Here is a 21,513-nt window from a genome sequence, read left to right as displayed (position 1 = left end):
AGGCAGGAACAAGGTGAGGTGTCACTAGGTCAGTGGATGTTCCCAGGAGATTGTAAGAGTGTTAACAACATGCCAGAGTTTTTACAAAAGGAAGTACGGTATTCTGTGCCATAAAGCAGGCCAGTAGGTCTAAACCAAAAATATTAGAAAAGCTAACATGGGATTCAGTTAATATACAACCAAAGGATCATGATACAGAATAACTGCAGGCTAAGCAGTTATACAGATAATATTAGCACAATAAGTGATTTTTCATTTTTAATAATTTTGAGAAAAACAGGCATTTAGGTGCAATATGTTTAAATTGCCCAAGAATTAAATTAAATTGCCCAAGAAGCAAATGTGAATGGTACACCACAGAAGGCTTGATAGATTCTGCTAAAGTTATTGTTGACCCAAAAGTATTTTGCTATGACCAGAAGGGGGGCAACATCTGTATGTATCTATCAGCAAGAACAAACACACACAAAGGAAATAACAATCAGAGCTGATAATTTTTTTCTCTAGACAGCGAGTGACCCTTGCAGTTATCAAGTTCATGATGTGGGGGAAAAAAACACTACACAAACAGTACTATCTTTTTATTTTCTTCCTATCATAATGGAATTAGAAGAATTTCCTCAACATTGTCAAAGATACAGACTTAGTATAACTCTGGGGTCAAAAGCACCTTCACTGGCTTGTGACATTTAGAAGGAAGATAATCATACATTACAACAAGTAATGAGTGAAAAATAGCAGGACAACAGCTGAGACATGAGTAACAGTGTTCTACTGGAAGAGAAAGCAATAGAAGAAACCACCTCAAAGCTCAGGAAATGGGTGAAATATGAATGAGCCAGGCAGAAAGCGGAGGTGTTAGTCAGCAAAGCAGCAGGTTGGAAAAACAACAAAGCCCCCCAGCTGGCACCCTGTGAGCTGGCACAGGATGCTGCAGAGGAAGGAGGGCATTGCTTTCGGTCTGGGGAATGCTGAGTGCCACCTACAGAGACCCCAGTACCCTGCCCTCCTGCCTCCCTTTTGCCTTTGCCAGTTGTCTCTTTGCAGCCACCAACACGGAGCTCAGCCTCTTGTTTTCCCTGATACACATCAAGTCTGAACCTGTTCTGCATGAAGACTGTAGTAGGAGCACATCGCTTTGGCTCCTGCCAGAAGAAAAGGGCTTACCTTCACAGAGCTGTGACTACGTACGTCTTGCTCACACGGAGGGGATTGAACAGAGGCTTGTATCTTCTCATAGGAAATCACCAGACACATGCGGGTAAACAGAAACAGGAATGACTGTGAACTCACCCTGACCATCTGGAACAGAAACCTACAGCTCTGCTCAGGCTCAGACCCATCACCCTCATCTACACCATGTAAAATGTGCCAGAGCATCTCCCCAGATGCCTCACTACGCTGTATACGCTCAGCCCACAGGAAAGCATGCTCTCCCCAAGACAGCCTCCACGGCACACTCCTCTGAGAGCCTAGACCCCTTTGGATAGGCCACATGCAGTACTCTTCCTCTATATATTTGTCAGTCGTGCCCCACAGCTGGGTTCCTGCAGCTTCACAAACTAAGCAACAGCCTTTTCTTGTCTGTTCAGCTGATGTGTCCCACCATCTCCACCCTCCCCAATCAGAGCCATTCTCAGACTGGTCCCAGGTCACATCTTCTGCGTTTATGCTTCCAAAAACCACTGACTCTGCATGAGGTCAGCAAGTCTATCACGTATTCCCACAGCCCTCACCTGAGTCAACAGTACTGGCAGAACTCACTGCTCCTTTCATGCAGGTTTGCAGAAACTGACCCATTTTGAGCCAACATCTATCAGCTTGTTCCCAGATCTCTGCTCACTAGGATGCACCAAGACCACCAGAACTCTGCTGCTCGCACACAGCTATTTATGGCAAGAGCCTCACCTGGGACTCTGGGATCTTTTTTTTTACCACAGCTGTCAAAAATGAGCATGCCCCACACATGCTACCTGGCCACAAGTGTTTACAGAAAGCCTTCCACACCTGGGGCTGGGTACAGCAATTTAGTGTGCCTTGGACAGCTGCTGGCATCTCTAATATGGTGAAAACCACACAAGCTGTTTTCAACCTCTGAGTGTGGAAGCACGTTCAAAGCAAAAGCTGCTGGCTCACACTGCACGCTGCCTCCATGTGGGAAGCAGTGAGCTGCGGGAGGTGATTGCATGGCAGACCACAGACTCCAGCAGCATTGCTGGCTCCATCCCAAACCCACAGAACACGCAGTCCCAAGAAAATTAATGGCTTCTCATGTCACTGGCAGGGATGTACCTTGTCTTCATGAGAAAAGGTGGGATGAGGGTGCAGGATGGACAAACAGGCGGTTATGAGAAGCACGTTGCAATATGTTTGGGTGTATTAACAACATGGGTGTATTAACAACATGGGAGATACACAGGGTTTTCACGCAAACAGATTGCTTCAAAGTAACCAATGTTTCCAAAAATTCAAAATACATTTATACACAGAGGAGCCAAAAGGCTTTGTGAGACTTTCTTGGGACAGTCCAAGTTTTGTGAAACTATGACTTTGCTGTGATGCTGGTAGGAGTTCATTGTAAGGTGGCAGAAGGCAGGAGCTTGTTTTGTCTGAGGCTACAAAGCCCAAAACATGGGATTGAGTCCACATCAATGTATCTGCATCCAAATCAGCACTGGTAAACATTTACTGTACTCAGAAAGAAGAGGAGTCTGAAGGTTGTTCCTACAAAGTGTAGGGGCCGGGGGATTCCGTGGTCCACAGTGGCTTTGGATGTGGTGTGAGGCTTTTGCTCGAACAAGGAAGCTGCTTGGATCCCCTGGTTGCTGTTCTGTGACCAGCTCTGCATAGCCTAGTTTCCACACTCCTTACCCTGCCACTGTTCATATACAGAAGCTGGAAAGTGACCTGCTAGGAGCAGCAAGAAGCTAAAACAATAGCAGATAGCATGCAAAATAGAGCCAATATGGACAGCAGTTGAATGTGTTGATCCTTCACACTGGGGAGCTCAGCTGGAGGCTTTTAAGGCAAGTCCTAAGCACAGGAAAGGTGGCCTGACCAGAAGGGGGAACAATCCCTGATGCTTCCAGATGACACTGCCTGTTGCAGGGGTCCAGCACAGCGCCAAATAAGGCCATGGAACAGGTAGTGCTGGCTAAACTGTGGGTCCTAATTCCTGCCCTGCGGAGGAAACAAGGCAGCTGATGGCTCTGTTGCCTTCTTCATGTTGTGGAGGAGCATACTTTGTGCTCCTTGGGCCCCTCAGGGAGGCAGTGGGGGAGCACACCACCCAGCAATGAACTGCCCTACATAACCTTCAAGACAAGAGCATGAAACACATGCACTGGGTACTGAACACAGCACAGCATGAGCCTGCCAGAGTCAGCTTCTCAGGACCTCTGCTGGCTGCTCACCAAGGGCCAAGAGCGCTAACTTCAGGGCCAACCACAGCCAGTGCAGACCTGGTTCTCATAGCAGCTCTCTAGAGCATCAAGACAAGAACTGGGGACTGGTTACAGCCCTGAGCCAGGTGTGGAAATTCTACCCCCAGAAGGCAGTCCAGTGCTTTCTCACTCTGCTATAATTCTTGTTGCTGTGTGGGTGGCTCACTCCAAGTGAAACCAGCAGTGGTTGAGCTGGGGAGAAGCAGCCAGCCTCAAACTCTTCAGCTCATAGCAAATTTCCCCATGTCTACGACTTTGGGAAACAGCAGCAAGTAGGAAAGTCCCAGTGGTATGTTAGTCACCAACTCAGTAACCTTCAAGCAGAGGACAAACACCACACCTCTGTGAATGTCCTGCTCTTATACGATGGAGCATAGACAGGACCATGGAAGCAGCTGATCCATCATGGAACTGAGACAGGAGCTCCTTTGGACACCTGCCGTGCCATGCATTGGGGCAGGTCTAGTGCAGTCATCCCTCTATCAAAGACAGGCTGCAGGTCACAGGCTGGTACTATATGAACTCTTGCCATTACAATTGCCCCTCTGGATTCAGAATACAGAATTCTAGGTCTCCTGCACAGATGGTCAGAGTTTTATAGAAAGTATTGTGGCCGGGAACAAAAAAAGAAGAAAACAGCTGCTCCTCCCCCCCTTGCAGCTAGAAGGGCCACAGCAGTCAGTTCCCCACTCCATTCATCTAGGGCTGCAGCCAGTTTTTCTTCTCTTTCATCTTGCAGTCTTGCTGGAGGGGCAAAAGGTGGCTGTGTGGAAATTTCCATGTCCCAGAAAGCCACAGAAGGGACAGGGTGGAAGCAGGACAGCACCAGGGACAAACAGCTTGTCAAACGAATGAGAACAGTCAGGACTGGTGCTGCTGATTGCTGTTATTAGGTACTCTGGGAAAACACACCAAGATACAGCAATTTAGTAAGCTTTAAGTGTGTTAGTGAGGTACCTGTAACGTGCCCTCTTCTTTGCTCGGCTGTTTTTCTCCTCTGCTTTGGAGAAATCTGCTTTGAGAGACGATAGTCCTGCACCTGAAAACCAGAGCGGTTCATTGGTCTCACTGTTCTGATTGTCAGCAAGTTCATGCTGAGCTGTTGCTTGGCTTCCGACCTCATCACCACAGTCTAGTCAATCAGAGGGGCCTTGAGGGCTGCGTGCCATGGCTGCAACATCTGATGAAAAGCTGACAGCATGACATGGCTGCCTCAGTCATAGCAGCGTGGTGAAAAAAATTAAAATTCCGGGTAATGTGTAATCATGAGGCATCACCACGTGGGAGCCTGGAGCGGACCTTGTACTCAGCAATCTGCAGAGGGTGGGAAATGATCCATGTCTCTGTGTGTGCACCTGTGCATGGGCAGAGTTCCCCTGAGAAACAGTCAAAACCACCTATTATTTGTGAAAGTAACTGTATGCAAAATTACACACTTTGGAAGCACCTCTGTCAGAGCTAGAATATGAACTGCACAAATCATGCTCCCTAAGGAGTTTTCTACAGAAAACACATGGCTAGGAGAAAGCAAACTGTCCTCTTGGTCTCTATTCACTAAGTAGTTTTGTCACACAATTCCACAGTCAGAGGTAAACGTTAGGGAGCAGGGTTTTGGAAGTCACAACCGCCTCATTTGGTTCTCTCACCCTTTGTTCCTTTGGCCATGTCACTACTAGAATGCAACAACTAAAAGAATTTGTTTTCTTAGATAAGGTTTGTAGGTTATGATGGATAAGCACTTGGACATCCTTGCACCCTGCCTCAACAATGCAGGGTCCCAAAACAAGATGCAGAGACAAGTTATTTAAAAAGCCAACTCCTCCCTCACCCTAAATTAACTTGTCCCTAGCTGCAAGAACTCGACCCACATCCTCCAGCTCCTGCTCCATACTAGTCTCACCCTCATCTTGTGGTTATTGTTAGTTTTCCACAGGCAATGACAAACCTCGTGACTGATAGGAATTTGCCAACAGCTGTTCCATATAGGTGCAGATTTCCAAGGAGCTAACACTGTTCAGAAAGAAGAAAAAAAGACAAGGCTGTGGCGTTCTCTGCAAAGGAAACACAGTGTATCAGAACTAGTTTCTCCTGAACTGGGAATACACCTGCTTTTCTCAGGAACTCATTTTACTCATGGTGAGTCAGGTTGCTAATACTTGGTAGGCAGCCAGGTAAGAAAGATATCAAGGTGGAGTGACTGCGAGTAGTCAATGGAATTGTAATTAGGCTAAAACTTGGCATAAGCCTCCACCTGCACTTCAGTCTTACAAAACAAACCAAAAACCACTGAAAATACCCTTACTATGATCAGTAATTCTCTGTCCCGGTAGGAGCCCTCTGCTAGCTGAAAAGAACATGCTTGGAGGGTCCCAGCCTTCAGGAATGAAGTTCCTGTCTCGGGAGGGGAAGCTGCCATTGCAACCACAGACTAGTCCCCAGGAGGTGTGGCTCAGGTCAGAACGCCTCGCTGGCAGTCCTGAGAGCCAGCCCAAAGTCACAACTCAACACGCTCCAGGTAGATCACCATCTCAGCCAAGACACCTGTCATTTGAAACCTGCCTGTGTTTTATAGCTTGGCAGTAGCTCTGGATGGCAAAAGTGGAGGATGGAGCATGTACTTAGCTCCCACTGCAGTCATGCACCGTGCCTACTGCAGGACGGGGAGTGAGCTGGCCAGCTGCGCAGCCAGCCCGTGTTTATCACCAGTTCTGGGTTATGCAAAAACACAGGAATAGGGCTCTTCCTTCTCAAAGAGGTACAGTTTTATTTCACCAGAGAAATACTGAAAGGAGACAAGGGGAAGAATACCTACACACATAAAGCCATCCAACAGAAATGAGCAGACAGGAGGGCATAGCTGTGCAGAAGAAAAAAAGCCAGGGAAAGGCAGAATGAGGCTCGGGCTCAGCAGAGAAGTGCTGCAGCACACAGCTTTCCAAACCTGGCCTGAGCAGACCTCTCCTGGCTGATCCATCCAAGTGCAACCCTTCCAGGAGGATTTCACAAAGAGCACAAAGCAGAGGGCAGTGGCAGAAGGGGAAGAAAGCACCACTGGTGTCCCTGCCCCTCCCTTAACAGTAAATAGTGAGTAATCCATTCTGGGTAGCTGCAATAACTAACTGTGGGCTTTTACTTAAAATTGATTTTGCTTGGATTTAGGGAAGTAAGTCAGCTTACTCATGAGGCAGACAAAATCACAGAATGGTAGGGGTTGGAAGGGACTTCTGGAAATCATCTAGTCCTACCGCCCTGCTAAAGCAGGTTCACCTAGAGCAGGCTGCACAGGAATGGCTGTAAACCAAAAGAGGGCAGATTTAGATTAGATATTAGGAAGAAATTCTTCACCATGAGGGTGGTGAAACATTGGCACAGGTTGCCCAGAGAAGCTGTGGATGCCCCCTCCCTGGCAGTGTTCAAGGCCAGGTTGGATGGAGCTCTGAGCAACCTGATCTGGTGGAAGATGTCCCTGCTCATGGCAGGGGGGTTAGAACCAGATGATCTTTAAGGTCCCTACCAACCCTTACCATTCTATGATTCTATGACTGTGTCCAGGCAGGTTTTGAGTATGTCCAGAGAAAGAGACTCCACAACCCTTCTGGGCAGCCTGTTCCAGTGCTCTGCCACCCTCAAAGTAAAGTTCTTCCTCATGTTCAGCTGAAACTTGCTATGCTTCAGCTTGTGGCCATTGCCCCTTGTCCTGTCGCTGGGCACCACTGAAAAGAGCTTGGCCCCATCCTCCTGACACCCACCCTTCAGATATTTATAAGCATTTATAAGATCCCCTCACAGCCTTCTCTTCTTCAGGCTAAATAAGCCCAGCTCCCTCAGCCTTTCCTTGTAGGAGAGATGCTCCATTCCACTCATCATCCTCGCAGCCCTCCGCTGGAATCTCTCCAGTAGTTCGCCATTGTTCTTGAACTGGGGAGCGCAGAATTGGACGCAATACTCCAGATGGGGCCTCACTAGGGCAGAGTAGAGGGGAAGGAGAACCTCCCTTGACCTGCTGGCCACACTCCTCTTGATGCAGCCCAGGATCCCATCGGCCTTCTTGGCTGCAATGGCACACTGCTGGCTCATGGTTAACTTGCCATCCACCAGCACTCCCAGGTCCCTCTCCACAGAGCTGCTTCCCAACAGGTCAGCCCCAGCCTGTACTGGTGCATGGGGTTATTCCTCCCCAGGTGCAGGACCCTGCACTTGCCCTTGTTGAACTTCACAAGGTTCCTCTCTGCCCAACTCTCCAGCCTGTCCAGGTCTCACTGAATGGCAGCACAGCCTGCTAGTGTATCCACCACTCCTCCCAGTTTGGTGTCATCAGCAAACTTGCTGAGGGTACGCTCCGTCTCTTCATCCAGGTCACTGATGAATAAATTGAACAAGACTGACTGACCTCTGGGGAACCCCACTAGTTACAGGCCTCCAACTAGACTCAGTGCCGCTGATGACCATCCTCTGAGCTCTGCCCTTCAGCCAGTTCCCAATCCACCTCACCGACCACTCATCCAGCCCACACTTCCCGAGCTTCCCTAGGAGGATGTTATGGGAGACAGCGTCAAAAGCCTTGCTGAAATCGAGGTAGACAACATCCACTGCTCTTCCCTCATCTACCCAGCTGGTCATGCCATCGTAGAAGGCTATCAAATTGGTCAACTATGATTTCCCCTTGGTGAATCCATATTGACTACTCCTAATAACCACCTTTTCCTCCACTTGCTTAGAGATGACATCCAGAATGAGCTGCTCCACCACCTTTCCAGGGACGGAGGTGAGGCTGACCGGCCTATAGTTTCTTGGATCCTCCTTCTTGCCCTTTCTGAAGACTGGAGTGACACTGGCTTTCCACCAGTTCACAGGCACTTCTGTTTTCCAGGACCTTTCAGAAGACTGAGAGTGGCTCAACAATGACATCTGCCAGCTCCCTCAGCACTCATGAGTGCAACCCATTGGGGCCCACGGATTTCTGGGTGTCCAGTTGGCTTAAGTGATCTCTAACCCAACCCTCCTTGACCCACGGAAGGTCTTCCTTTCTCGAGGCTTTCTCTCTTATCTCCAGCGACTGGGATGCCTGAGGGCCAGCCTTAGCGGTAAAGACTGAAGCAAAGAAGGCATTCAGTAATCTCTAGTTCTTCCTGTTTATTCCCCATGCTGTGTGCATTGGTGTAGAGGCATTTCAGAGAGGTAATCGAGCATACAGGTTTCCCTGGATGGGTGCAAGAGGATCTGCCATAGCCATACCCACCCCCTTAAGGTGGCTGGCCTTCTGGTTCCCAACTTGGGAGGCAGCTAAGGAACATATGTCACTGCTCTGGCTGGCCTGGCTTACTCCCCAGTTGGATGCGATGGCTTGAGCACTGTGACTTTTGACCCCGCCACCCCAAGTCCTTCAGTTCAAAGCCCACCACACCAAGCTAGCCAGCCTGCTGCTGAAGACTCCCTTTCCTCTTCTAGACAGGTAGATCCCATCCCTTCCTAACAGGTTATAGTCTTTGAAGAACGTCCCATTGTTGTATAAGCCAGACCATGGCTTCTACATTTCAGTGAGGGTTTGGCTGATGGGTCCTGGAAAGCCTCTTCATCTGTCTGCCTCACAGCCCTCCCACTTCACAGAATTTGTGCTGATGTTAACTACAGCAGTGACTGCCCTCATGCAAAGAAAGAGTATTTCTGATAGAATTAAACCTCACCCAAGTGAAAATAAAACTCAGTGTGATATTTGCAGTAAAAACAAATAAATAACATGTTCATCAGCACCTCAGCGGCAAGCAGTTAGGTCTTTCACTAACCACCACTTCAGTGAAAGTGAGGCACAAACCAGTGCCTATACAAATATTAACTATCACATCTGAATACAGACACTTCACTGCGAGTCTCCTCCAAGGGCGTACATACTCTTTTTTACTGCTACAAAATTGATGCATAGATACCTCTACTACTTGGCCAACCTGAACTTTGAAGAGAGATTTGCAGTACAAAAATCTTACTTACAAAGCACGTTAAACCAGTTTCTGTGCTTAACATTATGGTCTCCTTCCTTATGAATGGCAATGCAAATAGGGTTTTCTAAATAACAAAATACACATACACACTTTAACACACCTAAAATTACTTAATGGTTCTTAACTATTTTGTGCCAGCATACTAGGGTGGAATTTACCATACCAAAACACATGATAATGCCCCAAGAAAGTTCAGAGTCATGAATAAAACTTCTGGAACAATTAACCAACAAGAAGTATATGCTGCAGGCATAACTCCCACTCCGACTGGACAAGAACAAGCAGCCAAAAAAATGCTCCATCAGTTTAGGGAGCCTGACCATAAACTGGATAAACTTTCTGGGAAAACACCGCTTAGAAATGTCCGATTCCATTTACAGCTGTAGAAGTATGAGATAACTCTGCTTGCTTCTACAGAATAAGAAACTAATCATCAATAATAGCATTGCTTAAGCCCAAATGACAGTAATCTTTATTTCAGATCTTGACTGAGCAAGTATAGAAACACATACCCCATGCTGGGGCTAGGCACACAGGACCTCTCTCCTCTCCTTTCCCCCCCAGATAAATAAATTATGGAAGCTGTGTGATGCTGTCAGTGCAAGTCAGTCACTTCCCCTTTGACCTGTACCTACGTCCCACTTCCAGGTGTGTCAGCACCTCCCACATCACCTTGTGTGTTTCCCAAGCAACATACTGAGCCAGGGCAATAACCACAGGAGCTGTACTAAGAACTCCTACTTTATGCAGCTGCTGCTCACTTTTAGAGAATGATCACAGCCACAGAAGCTTTAGCTCTGGCTTCACTGCCCTGATAGAGTTGTAGCTGCAACTGTTAGGTGCTAAGCCCTACTGTTCTCCAGGGGCCTGCATCACACTTCAGCTGCCAGCTCTGCAGCAAGCATGAGTGCTACAACCAACCAAATCCATGTCTGAACCGCAGCAGCCCTCACTTCAGGCAAGATTGGAAGAACGAGCAACATTTCAATTTGCCATACAGTTTATTTCCAAAGACAGATCTGGTTCAGTCTTGGCAAATGTGGTTAGGCTACCTTCATGTAGCAGTTGTCCTCCTGGGCAAGCACTTGTACGAGTTCCATTTTTTTCTCATTCTTCCTGTTATTTTCCCTCAGTAGTGCTACTGGTCTTTTTTTAACTGTGGGTGCCAGTCTGGAACCCTCGCTGTGAATGGTGTAAGAATCACGACAGGAGTTATCCACAAAAAGAGGAGGTGACAACTTCTCCGAGACCAGGAGCTCCAGGGGCTCTGCAGTTTTTGTTTCTAAGTTTAGCCCAATGCTGTCCAGTGATTCTTCTGGTAAGCTAGCTGCTGAGCCACACCTCCTGCCTACCGCATGCTTTATCACCTCTTTATTTTCCCCTGCATTTCCAAGTTTCCTCACATGGTTGTGCGTGTGGCTGTGAAAGTCAGTATTTAGTCTGTTATTGCTGCTCTCTTGCATTCCTTTACCAGTATCGTTAAAGCTGTTAGGATTTGTCCCCCTTACAGTTGTTTCTCTGCTGTTAAAATCTTGAGAGTTCAGCTCTAACAAATGCAACAGCTGTTTGTCTCTGCCACTATTTTCATCTTTGCTATCACTAGACAGCTCATTAGAGTTGATGATCCAAAGGCTGTCATCACTGGTCTGTGTGACATTCTCACTAGAGGCTAAACCCGGGACAACGCTGCAGTCAAAACCCTGTACAATCAAACATACATGGTCACCCGTCCTCTGGTCAGGTTCACAGATTATGGTATCTGGAGGTGTTTGTCTCAGGTTGTTGTACAAAAGATGAGTTAAGGTTTCATATGGTGACCCAGAGATAACATCACTGTCACAGTATGTACCATTACATTTAACTGCATTATCAGAAGGTTGATAACCAGATGGCTGAGGTCGACTGGGGCAAGAAATTATACTGGCTTTCTTTTGAACATTTTGGTACGTTACTTGCTTATGTATTTCTTCCTCTGGTAGGAAAGCTGAACCACTGTCATTTGCATGCACGGAGAAAGATGGAAAATCAGTACGTTCAGAACAGGTGTTCTGAAAATCAAGTTCAGTGTAGGGAGATCTGTAGTTGGTATAACATGTCTCATTGGAAGGGGGTTGATAAATTTGATCTCTGCAATGAAGTTCTGGTGTTTCTGAAAACTGTGTCAAAGGTAGTGATGAGCACCCATTTTCAAAACACAGAGTCAGGCTACTGTCAGCCATAGACTGAGATGTAAGGGTGTCACAGCTCCTGTAGGCACATCCACAGGGCTCCATGGATGGAGACGTAAGGGTGTCACAGCTCCTGTAGGCAGATCCACAGGGCTCCACGGATGGAGACGTAAGGGTGTCACAGCTCCTGTAGGCAGATCCACAGGGCTCCACGGATGGAGACGTAAGGGTGTCATAGCTCCTGTAGGCAGAATCACAGGGTTCCACGGATGGAGAGATAAGTGTGTCAAACCTCTTATACGCAGAGCTACACAGTCCCATGGAGGGAGACACTAGGGTATCAAAACTCTTGTATGCAGTGTTGCTTATTCTGTCTTTTTTGGTCCCAAAGGATGGTTTATTTGGAGATTCCTGGATCAGGACATCTGAGTCATGCTGACTTTCAGAACTGCATGGAAAAAGGCTTTGATGAACCACATGTAGAAGATCGCTTGCATCCAGAGAAGCAGAATTTATGCTGGAGCTCCGATAGCCAGATTCAAAGGATTCTTCTGATTGTTCTGAGTTCTTGCTGGCTGTACTACAATTGTAGTCATCTTGAGAGGTTTTGGTGAAAAGGGAGACTGTATGAGAAATATCACATGGCTGCTGACTCTGGGCTGTGCTTTCTTTTGGATTTCGCTGTAATGGATTTTCCGATTCAAGTTTCTCAAAGGTTTTATTCTCACCTGTGATGATGTCTGGGTCTTTATTATCTTGCATGTTGTTTTCATCTGCCAGGATCTCCATAAACATGCTAGCTAGTGCATCATTACGTTCAGTGTGCTCTCTGAGAGCACTGACACTGCTTTCACAAGGCTCAAACATGGTGATCTGGTCACTAGTCTCTTCCTGGCTCTCAGCCTCAATGCCTGTTACACATGCACAGATTTCTATAGACTCTTCAACCAGAACTGTCTCAGGGGTTAAAACTGCACTGCTGCCTTTTGGAAACCACTCTCCAGACTTGCTGTGACAACTGCAAGATTTCTCAACATTTCTGATGTTATCTTTTCCCTTGAAGTTTTGGCTTGACAAATGTTGAACCAGACAATTCTTACAACTTCTGTTTTTGGAAGTCAAAAGGAAAGGACAGTTAATGTTTATCTAATAGGAAACTACTTTCTGCTATAAAGCAGAAGGGTTTTTTTTTTTCCTTTATCTTACTTACATTTGGTTTTCCATATGACTCTGCTTTAAGTCATGGAAAGGGAACTTGATTTCATCAATGTAGCACAAAACTGAAAACTAAGAAAGATACAAATGAGATCTAGGACACGTGAATTGTATTTAGTATCCCCTGCACTAGCAGACAATAGCACTTATTTTACATATTCTACTTCTGGGGTCCAGGAAAAGGTATTTTTTGCAACGACTTTAAATTACCTTAACATTTTTTACAACCAAATGGCTCTTTGCTGGATTTGGGATTTGATCCCACCATTCTTTCTTCACTCTGCAAGGGAAGAATTACAATTGTTTATTTTAACTGCATTTTGGCTTCATCAGTGTACACTTCCCTCTCTCTCAGACGTCTGCATTGCAGCAACAGGAAGTGCTTGTTCTGTGCATCTCCAAGTGTTGCCTTTCATTAAACTTGTGTTTAATGCCTGTATGTTTGGTGTGTGACTGCTCTGCACAGCCACAGTCACATGTTCTTCTAATCATGTTTAAAATGATGTATGAAACAGATATGATCCCACTTTCACATTACCACTAGAAAATTTAAGAAATATGGGTATTTAACCATCATTACTGGAACTCCGGCAAAGACTAGGGTCCAAAACTGACAAACCCCATAACTGCAGCTGTTTTGAATGCTATAACAAGCCCATTTTAGTAAGGTTATTAGAGAATATGCAGTTATCTATTCAGAAAATGACAGAGTGCAACTGATCTGTGTTTATAAAATGTTTGCTCATAGAGAGGAGACAAACATGCTGAGGAAAAATAAAACCATCAGATTCCCATGCTACCAGACATTCAGCTAATCAACTGCAATAGTGGTATCTGTGCAAGCTGCTACCCTATAAACCCCGTGAACGGTATGATACATACTTGGTAACACAGAAGTAACAAATTACAGATACTGCCATGATCAGTATGCAGGATACAGGAACAGCCATCTGCAGAATGTCTTCAGCTGTTACTCGATAATCTGTTAAATAAACATACAAATTTACATGTGTATGTGTATATAAATACAAGTACTGATGATACCCAATTCATTGCTCTTTTGCACCTTAAAAAACAAAAAAGCTTCTTTACAGGACATAAAATAAAGCCTTCAGCAGATAAACAACAGAGCGTACATAGCTACCAGTGGCAATGGTGTGTGGCATGCCTGAAAGGTCAATGGAGGTACTGCAGTCAGCAGCATTAGGACCTGAGAGAGCCAACAAGTACTGTGAGGCCATCTGTCAGCTCTCGAGGACAAGCCTGTCACACAGTCCCTACAATGGCATTATCACCTCCACTGCAGTGCAGCTATGCTTCCTGTCCCCGCTGTTGCTCTTCAGAGATTTTTATAAACCCTTGGCCCTCTGACAGTTAAAGTATTACTTAATTTGCAGCCTAAATATCTCTTGTTCATTTATACACACTTGCACTTACAGCAGTGTTCTTCAGTTTAAATATCTCTTTTCTCTCCCTGGTGTCTACTTCATGAAATATTTACAGAGAATAAACACATCCCCTTTCAGCCTTTTTTTCACAAGGCTACACAATCCAACTTTCCTTGGACTTCTCTTCCTTAGTTTCCTGAGGAGTTGCCTTTTTATGTTTAGTCTCTTTGGAAGCCTTTATAGATGTATCCACAATACATTCAAAAGGATTAAGATGATGATTCCACAACTCTCCTCTAAGAGGAGAGAGTGAGAGTATATATGATATGGTTTACAAAACTATACCATCCTTTTACCAAGCTGCTATTTGTTACAATACTTACCATAGTGAAATTCAACTTCTTCACTCCATTCACTCCAGTAGGCTGGGTAGTTTGTATAGTTACACCTTACAATTGCAACGTAATCATAGCCTTTCCTCAAGGAGCTTGCAGTAATTTCAAAGCTTTTTGCCTGGTAGTTAATTGCTTTTACAGAAACCTGAAAAGAAAGCGAGAAAGTTCACTTTGATTTCTTTATGAGGTGAAGGGTTAGTGACAGCAATTAAATAACAATAGTGCTCTGTGTTTCAGCGACCTTTTACAAATAAGCAAATTAATGACTGTATACCTGATCTGCTGTGCGTGATACTGCATTTTGTTGTCATGAGCAGGTGGCATTTGTGACATGCCACCGTCCATGTTCTTCCCCTACCAGAAGCAGCCCAGCCCTGAAGTGCTGGATTGCTCAGGAGGGTGTCTGAAATGCCTCAAGTACACCCCAGAGTCATGACCAGCCTCCAGCTTCCTGATGTCTTAAGGAGCAAATGAAGTTCAGGGAACAGAAACATTGTATTTTCAATCTCTGTCCCATCTCCTGTGAGCAGCAGACCATTTTGGAGTGGCAGTCAGAAGAGCTTCAGTCCTTTAAGGCCCAGCTGAACCACCCTGGGGTAACGCGACCTGTGGGAAGTGCATGTTCAGGAACACTGTGGGACTTGCCCTTGCTGGCCCTTACACCATTATCCATGAAACGGTTTCAAGACTTTTCAGAGGAATTTTTAAACCTCAAAGCTCCAGAGAGCCAGAAAATGAAGAGACTGGCTGTCTCTTACCTCTGTCGGGTGCTGCTTCCTCCAGTATTTCACTTCATAGATGACTGGCTGTCCAGAGAGCATGGATAAAGGAGAGTAGCTCTCCTCCCAGCTCAGGTTGAAATTACCATTTTCAACTTTCTCAATGGCAAGATTTTTGGGGGCCCTTGGCTTAACTGTATGTTAAAAAAATATAATTAAGGAGAACATGGCAATGGAAAAGCACTGATGGAGAGAAGCAGAGAGACAAACATTCACCAGAGAACAGAATCTCATCGCAGTCAATGCATTTAGCCCTTTTCACTAACCTGCAGCACAAAGATATAGAGGCCAAAATAGAGCAACTGCAAGGTATTCATTAACAAGCACTGAATCTTCAAGCTGGCTGAACAAATTGCAAGTTCAACCTTTTGGTGCACTGGATGCAGCTTTCAGCCTGGAAAAATGGGAACCACCTGCGTTCTCACAATGGCATGTTATGCCACGGGGTAGGCACAGAGCTTCTGACAACTTCACTTCCAGGCTGTCCTGGCTATCTGTCGCTTAGAAACTGATGCAGGCTCCTGCTTATTCTGCTGATAAGCAGCAGTGACAATCAAGTATCCTGACAAGAACCAGCTCATCGATGCAGACGAATGCCTGCCTAAAGTATGTGAAAGATTTCTCTGAGTGTTTGAGGGGACAAGTGTCATGAAAGAGCACACCGTTCTAAACAAACTAGGTGTCTATAGAGACACATAAACTGCATCTACACTCTGTCCTGTGAAAAGAGCAGAGCTGCTAACTTTTTATCACTGGTTGTTATAATCCAGCATCAATTACTGTAAAAATCTCCATTCTGGGGGATGATTCAACCAGCACGAAATGACAAAGACAGGAGTGGGAAAAATTTCAGTAGGGACAGCCTAGTGCCTTTTTAGAAACCGGAAGTAGTACATTCCTCTTCATCCCTGAATTCTACAGCCACAAGTAAAATGCACTTAAGACAGGTTTAAGCCCCCAAACTGCTGCTGGCTGGCACCTGAGAGTGTACAGCTGGAGGAAGAATCACTCTCTGCTTTCCCAGTTACTTACACTCTTTCCTTAAGAATCTACTCCAGAATCAGGTTTCTAAGCCAGATGAATTTCGCATTTAAGCCAGCACGGCACTTTTCATCTTTGACAAGGAAAAACTGTTGCAGTGTCATGAATGAGGAGTTAGCTAGGATTGCAAAGCCTGGAAGCAGATGTCTTGGTGACAAAGAAAACAGTTTCTTACCAACCAGGGCTGGTGTAACACTGTAATTCCACATATCAGTCCCATTGAACTGTAGAGCTAGAATATACGAGAGGCCTAATACAAAATAATCCGGATATATTGTGCAAGTGCACTTTAAACTGTCTTTTCCATTCTCAGGGACACACACACTATTTCTGAAAAACAGGCAGAAAATTGTGTGATGTTCAGAAAGTGCGGCACACTAGTTATTGAAAATATGAAATCAAGCTTCCCTGATGTGTAGAGCTCATCAAATCTGAGACAAATGAGCTCAGTTCCTAGAAACACTTAGCCCAAACAAATCCAAACCAAAACTGAGCTCCCCCAATCTCCAAAAGAACCCACCCTCCCAAAATCCTCTTTGGGTATCTGTATTGCACAAATGAAAAAACTTGACAGAAAGGCTAAGTATTGATCCCAAGAGGAAAAATTAACACCCTTTGTCACACTTCAACATCTGAAGGAGCGGACTGACAGCTTGCTATATAGGAACAGGTTTACTACAGTGTACAAAGTAGGTTATTTGGATGTCTGTGTGGAGAAATCATACGGAGAGGAACAGGAAAGCCCAGACGCATCTTCCTTTGTAGGAGATGACAGCTGGCCCTGCTGCAGGACACGGACAACACTCTGTGCTTGAACATGGAGTTAGACTGTATGCAGAGATAACCCCTAGCTCCAGGGCAGAGTACTTTTCACACAGGCGACAGACTGGTAAATCAGGTAAGATTTCTCCTGAAGGAGGTAAAATTTTGCATGAAATGAAGGTTGGGCAAACTTATGAGAGCCCTACCACTCCTACAAGTAGAACTTGATCACTCGTCTGTGCTAAAAGTGCAGAGAGGTCTGCAGAAAGTTAGACCACTGAACAGAGCATGCTGTTAATTGCAGCAATCCATTTTCCACCTGACAAGAATAATCTGGATTACATTTTGTCCCAGACATCCATGGCAGAGGGAGGGAATCAAAGCGATAATGGCCATAGGATATATGAAGTTCTAACAATGATAATGTCATAAATTCTTCAACACTTACGGCACACAAAAAAAATCCTTCCTGTAGTAGAGCAGGAATTCTTTGGAGCAATTTGTTCGTGGAAGCACCTTCCAGTCACAAACCAGCTCTTTGTCATAGTCAGTGAAGCATGCAAATTCCTGTACACGTCCTGCAGCCATAACTATGGAGAAGCAGCACACCATGAGAAGCAAGAGAATAAAAAGAATAAATTGGACTAATCAGAAACATTAACTTTTCCATCTAAACAGAGCTACCAACCCCCTATAAATTAAGTGAAAGCCTTGTTCTTTTTCACGTTCTGGGTAAATGGAAAGAGATGCATGTCACCTAATGTCTCCACCTTTCTGGAGACAACGTCTACGGTCCTGGAGAGGAAGAAGGGCTGCAGTAGTAATATTGAAATAGAAAGGCACAACTCATCCAACACAGTCTTCCAAGCACAGAAAATCTGATCCTGATAGCTCTATTTAATGCACATCAACGTTTAATTCTAGAACAGCATCATCCCATGTGTTAAATACAAAAGGTTCAAAAGCTAAAATGCAGATAATTAACAGAGTCAGATCAAGATCACTGCCTACAGGCACGTACTCCTGCTTTATCTACAATGGTTCTAAGATTCCCAAATGCATGCCCTCTGTCTCCCCAGAGCAGTTCTCCATAGCCTAGAAGCTCTTCCTGTCACAGGCTTTCTTCTAGTATGCACATTTTCTTAATTTCACTGAGTATTTCCTGTTCCATCTTCTGCTTTTCATTGTTATAATAGTGTTGAGAGACCTGAAGAGATTTAGTGTCACATTGTTCCAGGCACTGAGAGGGTACACAAAAGCCCAAAGTCTCTGCACTCCCAATGTTCATGTTCACAATCTCTTCCACTAGTAGTATTTAGGAAAAAAAAAAAGAAAACATTAGTCAAAATAGCTTTGTTAGAACTGAAAAGGGAAATGGAATACACAATCCTCAGTATCCCATACAGCCTTATTTTCCATTATGTCAATACACTCCACATTAGTGGAACAAGGAACAGAAGAGAAGGAGCTATGTGACAGTAAGGTCATGCTGTTATTAGGACTAACAGTGTGCCAAACATAGCACTGGAATGTGATAATTTCCAAGTGATGCACTAAGAAATAGCTTATACTTTTATCATCCCAGACAATTCTTTGCCTTCTTTGATGTCTGACGTCTCTGTTACTGGCAATATTAACAATTTCTCCCTTTTCTTGCACAGGTTGTACAGATCTAAATTCTTCTCTCCTGCTCTACATCTCAATTCCCGATGAAAATTTAGAACAGCTTTGGCAGGTTTTTAGAATCCTATTAATTGATATTTTTCCCTGATAGTTTCCTAAGAGGTTCTGCTAGAATGTTTCCTGCGGCAATTATACAGCGGCCATATAAAAACATGATTTCATTTCTCTACAGTATGTAAATAATTTTGTTTACATGGCCCAGCACATTACTAACTCTCCATCTTCATAATTTCCCTTGCAAATTCAAGATTAAGTTGCCAACAATTCACATCCTGTAAGGTCTTTGTCCTTCAGCCACTGCTGCTTCACAGGCTTACTCTTTCCAGCGGGTACCTAAGTTTCAGGTTATTTCTCCCAAGCAAAAACTCCAGTTGTCAAAAACACCTAATTTAATTTTATCCTTCCTACATTTCTACTTCTCTGCAGTCCACTTGGGTTATTTATTGACACAACTTCTGCATACTCTGATACAGTTCAGTATCTGCAAATGTAATAAACAAGACAGTCAGATGCCTTTTAGTGGACAAGATACTTGACCTACAATGGGCTCTACCACCAGACCCTCTGGTACTTCAATAAAAACCCGACTCAAACAAATACTTAACTGTTCAGTACTGTCAGTGTATGGTCTTTCATCCTCGTTAAAATCCACACATCACTTTCACTTGCCTAAAAGGCCTCCCACAAAACTTGACTACCAAGCAGTCCTGGATCACTGGAGTAAGCTCAATAACCTCAGTGAGGTTCACTTACGCAAATGAGGATATACAGCAATGTCAAGGAACCATTTAAAAATTCTACAAAAATCATAATCTGAATTGTCTAGCATATTGACTGGTTATAAACCTAGAATTGACTGCAGCTCATGGTTTCAATAGTGTTTAAATATTTAGAAAATGTTTTAGTTTGTTTTAGTTACTAAGGCTAGATATTTATCTTGTAGATAAGAACTATCACTCTTACATCCTTTCTGGATGGCAGCACCACATTTAGTTCCCTTTTGTTCTGCATGGTCCCTGATTGTTCAGAAAAACCCAAGAATTACCAGAAGAGCAGCAAGTTAAACTTCTGCAATTCTGTAACAGTCACACTGCTCATTTATTTTAAAAGAACAATTATCTATTTATCCTGTTGCTACTGATTATATTTGGTTGCCATTTGTATTTTTATTGTTAGTTTCTTTTTTTCCACTTTAAGATAGACTTTTAGAAGAAGTACTAACATTTTAAGCCCTTTAAAGATGAACATCGTTATTTTTTCCACTGTGTTAATCATCTTACACTTTCAAGAATACTTTAATTAAATAAAGCTCTTCCTGCTATGTTAAGCTATGATGATTAGCAGCTTTACTTTGTCTTGCCCTTCAACGCCCTCATGTCTTTCCAGAACTCTAAATTATCTTCTGTATTCTTCTCCTGTGACCTTCTCCCTTTTTCATCTCTGGTACAGCATATTTTTTTTTAAAGCCTCAGATATTTGAGAATTTCCTTTTGAAAGCACCTACAGTACACAGAGTTTGTTTTCAGTTGGTGTAGTTAAAAAAGGGAACTGAAATAGTGGATTTCTTTTTTAATCCTCAACTAGAACGTCATGCTGAAGAAACTTAAAACACATAGTTAACTGGGGGGGGGGGGTGTGTGTGAAACCACAACTGTAAAATTAAACCTTGATAAAAATCACTTACAGAAGATGTGGGATTACCTGGATCAGATGACCCAGCCAATGTGCTCTTGCAAACTTTGATCCTTCTCATTAATTAAAATTCAAATCGTACCATTTCATAGTACATAAGAAAGTAGCTAACTAACCTTCCTTTTTAGAGACAGGCTATTTTAACTATTTTGGTTTTCTTTCTTCAAAAAAAAACCCAAAAAACAAACAAGAAAAAAAAACTGTAGACTACTGTGGAACTATTTAAAAACAACAGAAATAAAATGTAAGATTCATTTTCCAGCGAATAAAATGCATTGTCGGAAAACATGATTTTATATATCTACCTTGTCTTTATAATCAAGTATCAGAAAAGATGCAAGAATAAAACCATTTTCATCTTCAGCCCCCGCCAGTTGCACTTCAGAAAATAACCAGTTAACAAGCAGCATTAAGACTTAATGCAGCTACACGTCCTGCCAGACCAAAACAATGGTGTAGTGAAGAACACATAGGACATCACATGCCAGTCATCTGCCCATGTACAGGCACAAGTCAGAGCACCGAATGTCTGACAGCAAGTGCCTGCAAAATTTATTCAAACCCCATCAACTAAATTTTCCAACTTAGCAACTCTGCACACTTCAGAGAAGCCAAATTGACAGATGTCCTTTAATAGTAGATCCACAGATTCCATTTCATGATCACAGCTCCCTCCAGGTCCCGCATGGCCAACAGTTGCAGTTATCAAAGTAAGCAAGTGAGAGACTAGTGCTTTCTACTCTTACGGGATTTCTACAGAGATGTCCCTGGGTCATTGCTAAGCACCCTGTTTGCAACAAGGTTGTCCGACAGAGATTAGATAATACTGAAGCAGGGAGATGACTTTCCAAACCTCAGTTTCTCCTTCCTGCAAATTCCTATTTTTTTCTTGCCCATATGGAAAAGGGCAATAAAAAGAAAAAAAAAATTAAGAATTTATTCTAGTATAAA

The 21,513-nt window shown here is 44.1% G+C and overlaps 1 protein-coding gene across 6 annotated transcripts in view; it reads right to left on the bottom strand.

Annotated features, from left to right (window-relative positions):
- The window catches only part of IL4R (interleukin 4 receptor), a 28,121-nt gene that overhangs the window by 1,458 nt on the left and 5,150 nt on the right, over nucleotides 1–21,513 (bottom strand). Inside the window, exons 3-12 of one of the 6 annotated variants that reach the window (XM_075436752.1) lie at nucleotides 17,636–17,777; nucleotides 16,601–16,755; nucleotides 15,364–15,518; nucleotides 14,594–14,750; nucleotides 13,705–13,804; nucleotides 13,033–13,102; nucleotides 12,818–12,894; nucleotides 10,492–12,712; nucleotides 4,401–4,482; nucleotides 1,168–1,230 (exon numbers count right to left, since the gene is read on the bottom strand). In XM_075436752.1, the coding sequence (XP_075292867.1) occupies nucleotides 1,199–1,230; nucleotides 4,401–4,482; nucleotides 10,492–12,712; nucleotides 12,818–12,894; nucleotides 13,033–13,102; nucleotides 13,705–13,804; nucleotides 14,594–14,750; nucleotides 15,364–15,518; nucleotides 16,601–16,755; nucleotides 17,636–17,777 (3,191 nt within the window). In that variant the 3' untranslated portion in view covers nucleotides 1,168–1,198. Of the gene's footprint in view, nucleotides 1–566; nucleotides 1,231–1,804; nucleotides 4,483–4,506; nucleotides 5,454–10,491; nucleotides 12,713–12,817; nucleotides 12,895–13,032; nucleotides 13,103–13,704; nucleotides 13,805–14,593; nucleotides 14,751–15,363; nucleotides 15,519–16,600; nucleotides 16,756–17,635; nucleotides 17,778–21,513 lie in introns of those variants that run through there. The other 5 variants (XM_075436750.1, XM_075436749.1, XM_075436753.1 and 2 more) reach the window with 5 other exon arrangements.

The sequence above is a fragment of the Opisthocomus hoazin genome, chromosome 15, assembly GCF_030867145.1.
Source record: "Opisthocomus hoazin isolate bOpiHoa1 chromosome 15, bOpiHoa1.hap1, whole genome shotgun sequence".
Lineage (NCBI taxonomy): Eukaryota > Metazoa > Chordata > Aves > Opisthocomiformes > Opisthocomidae > Opisthocomus > Opisthocomus hoazin.
The sequence above is the reverse complement of the archived record's forward strand: the minus strand, read 5'-3'. Positions and strand labels throughout refer to the sequence as shown.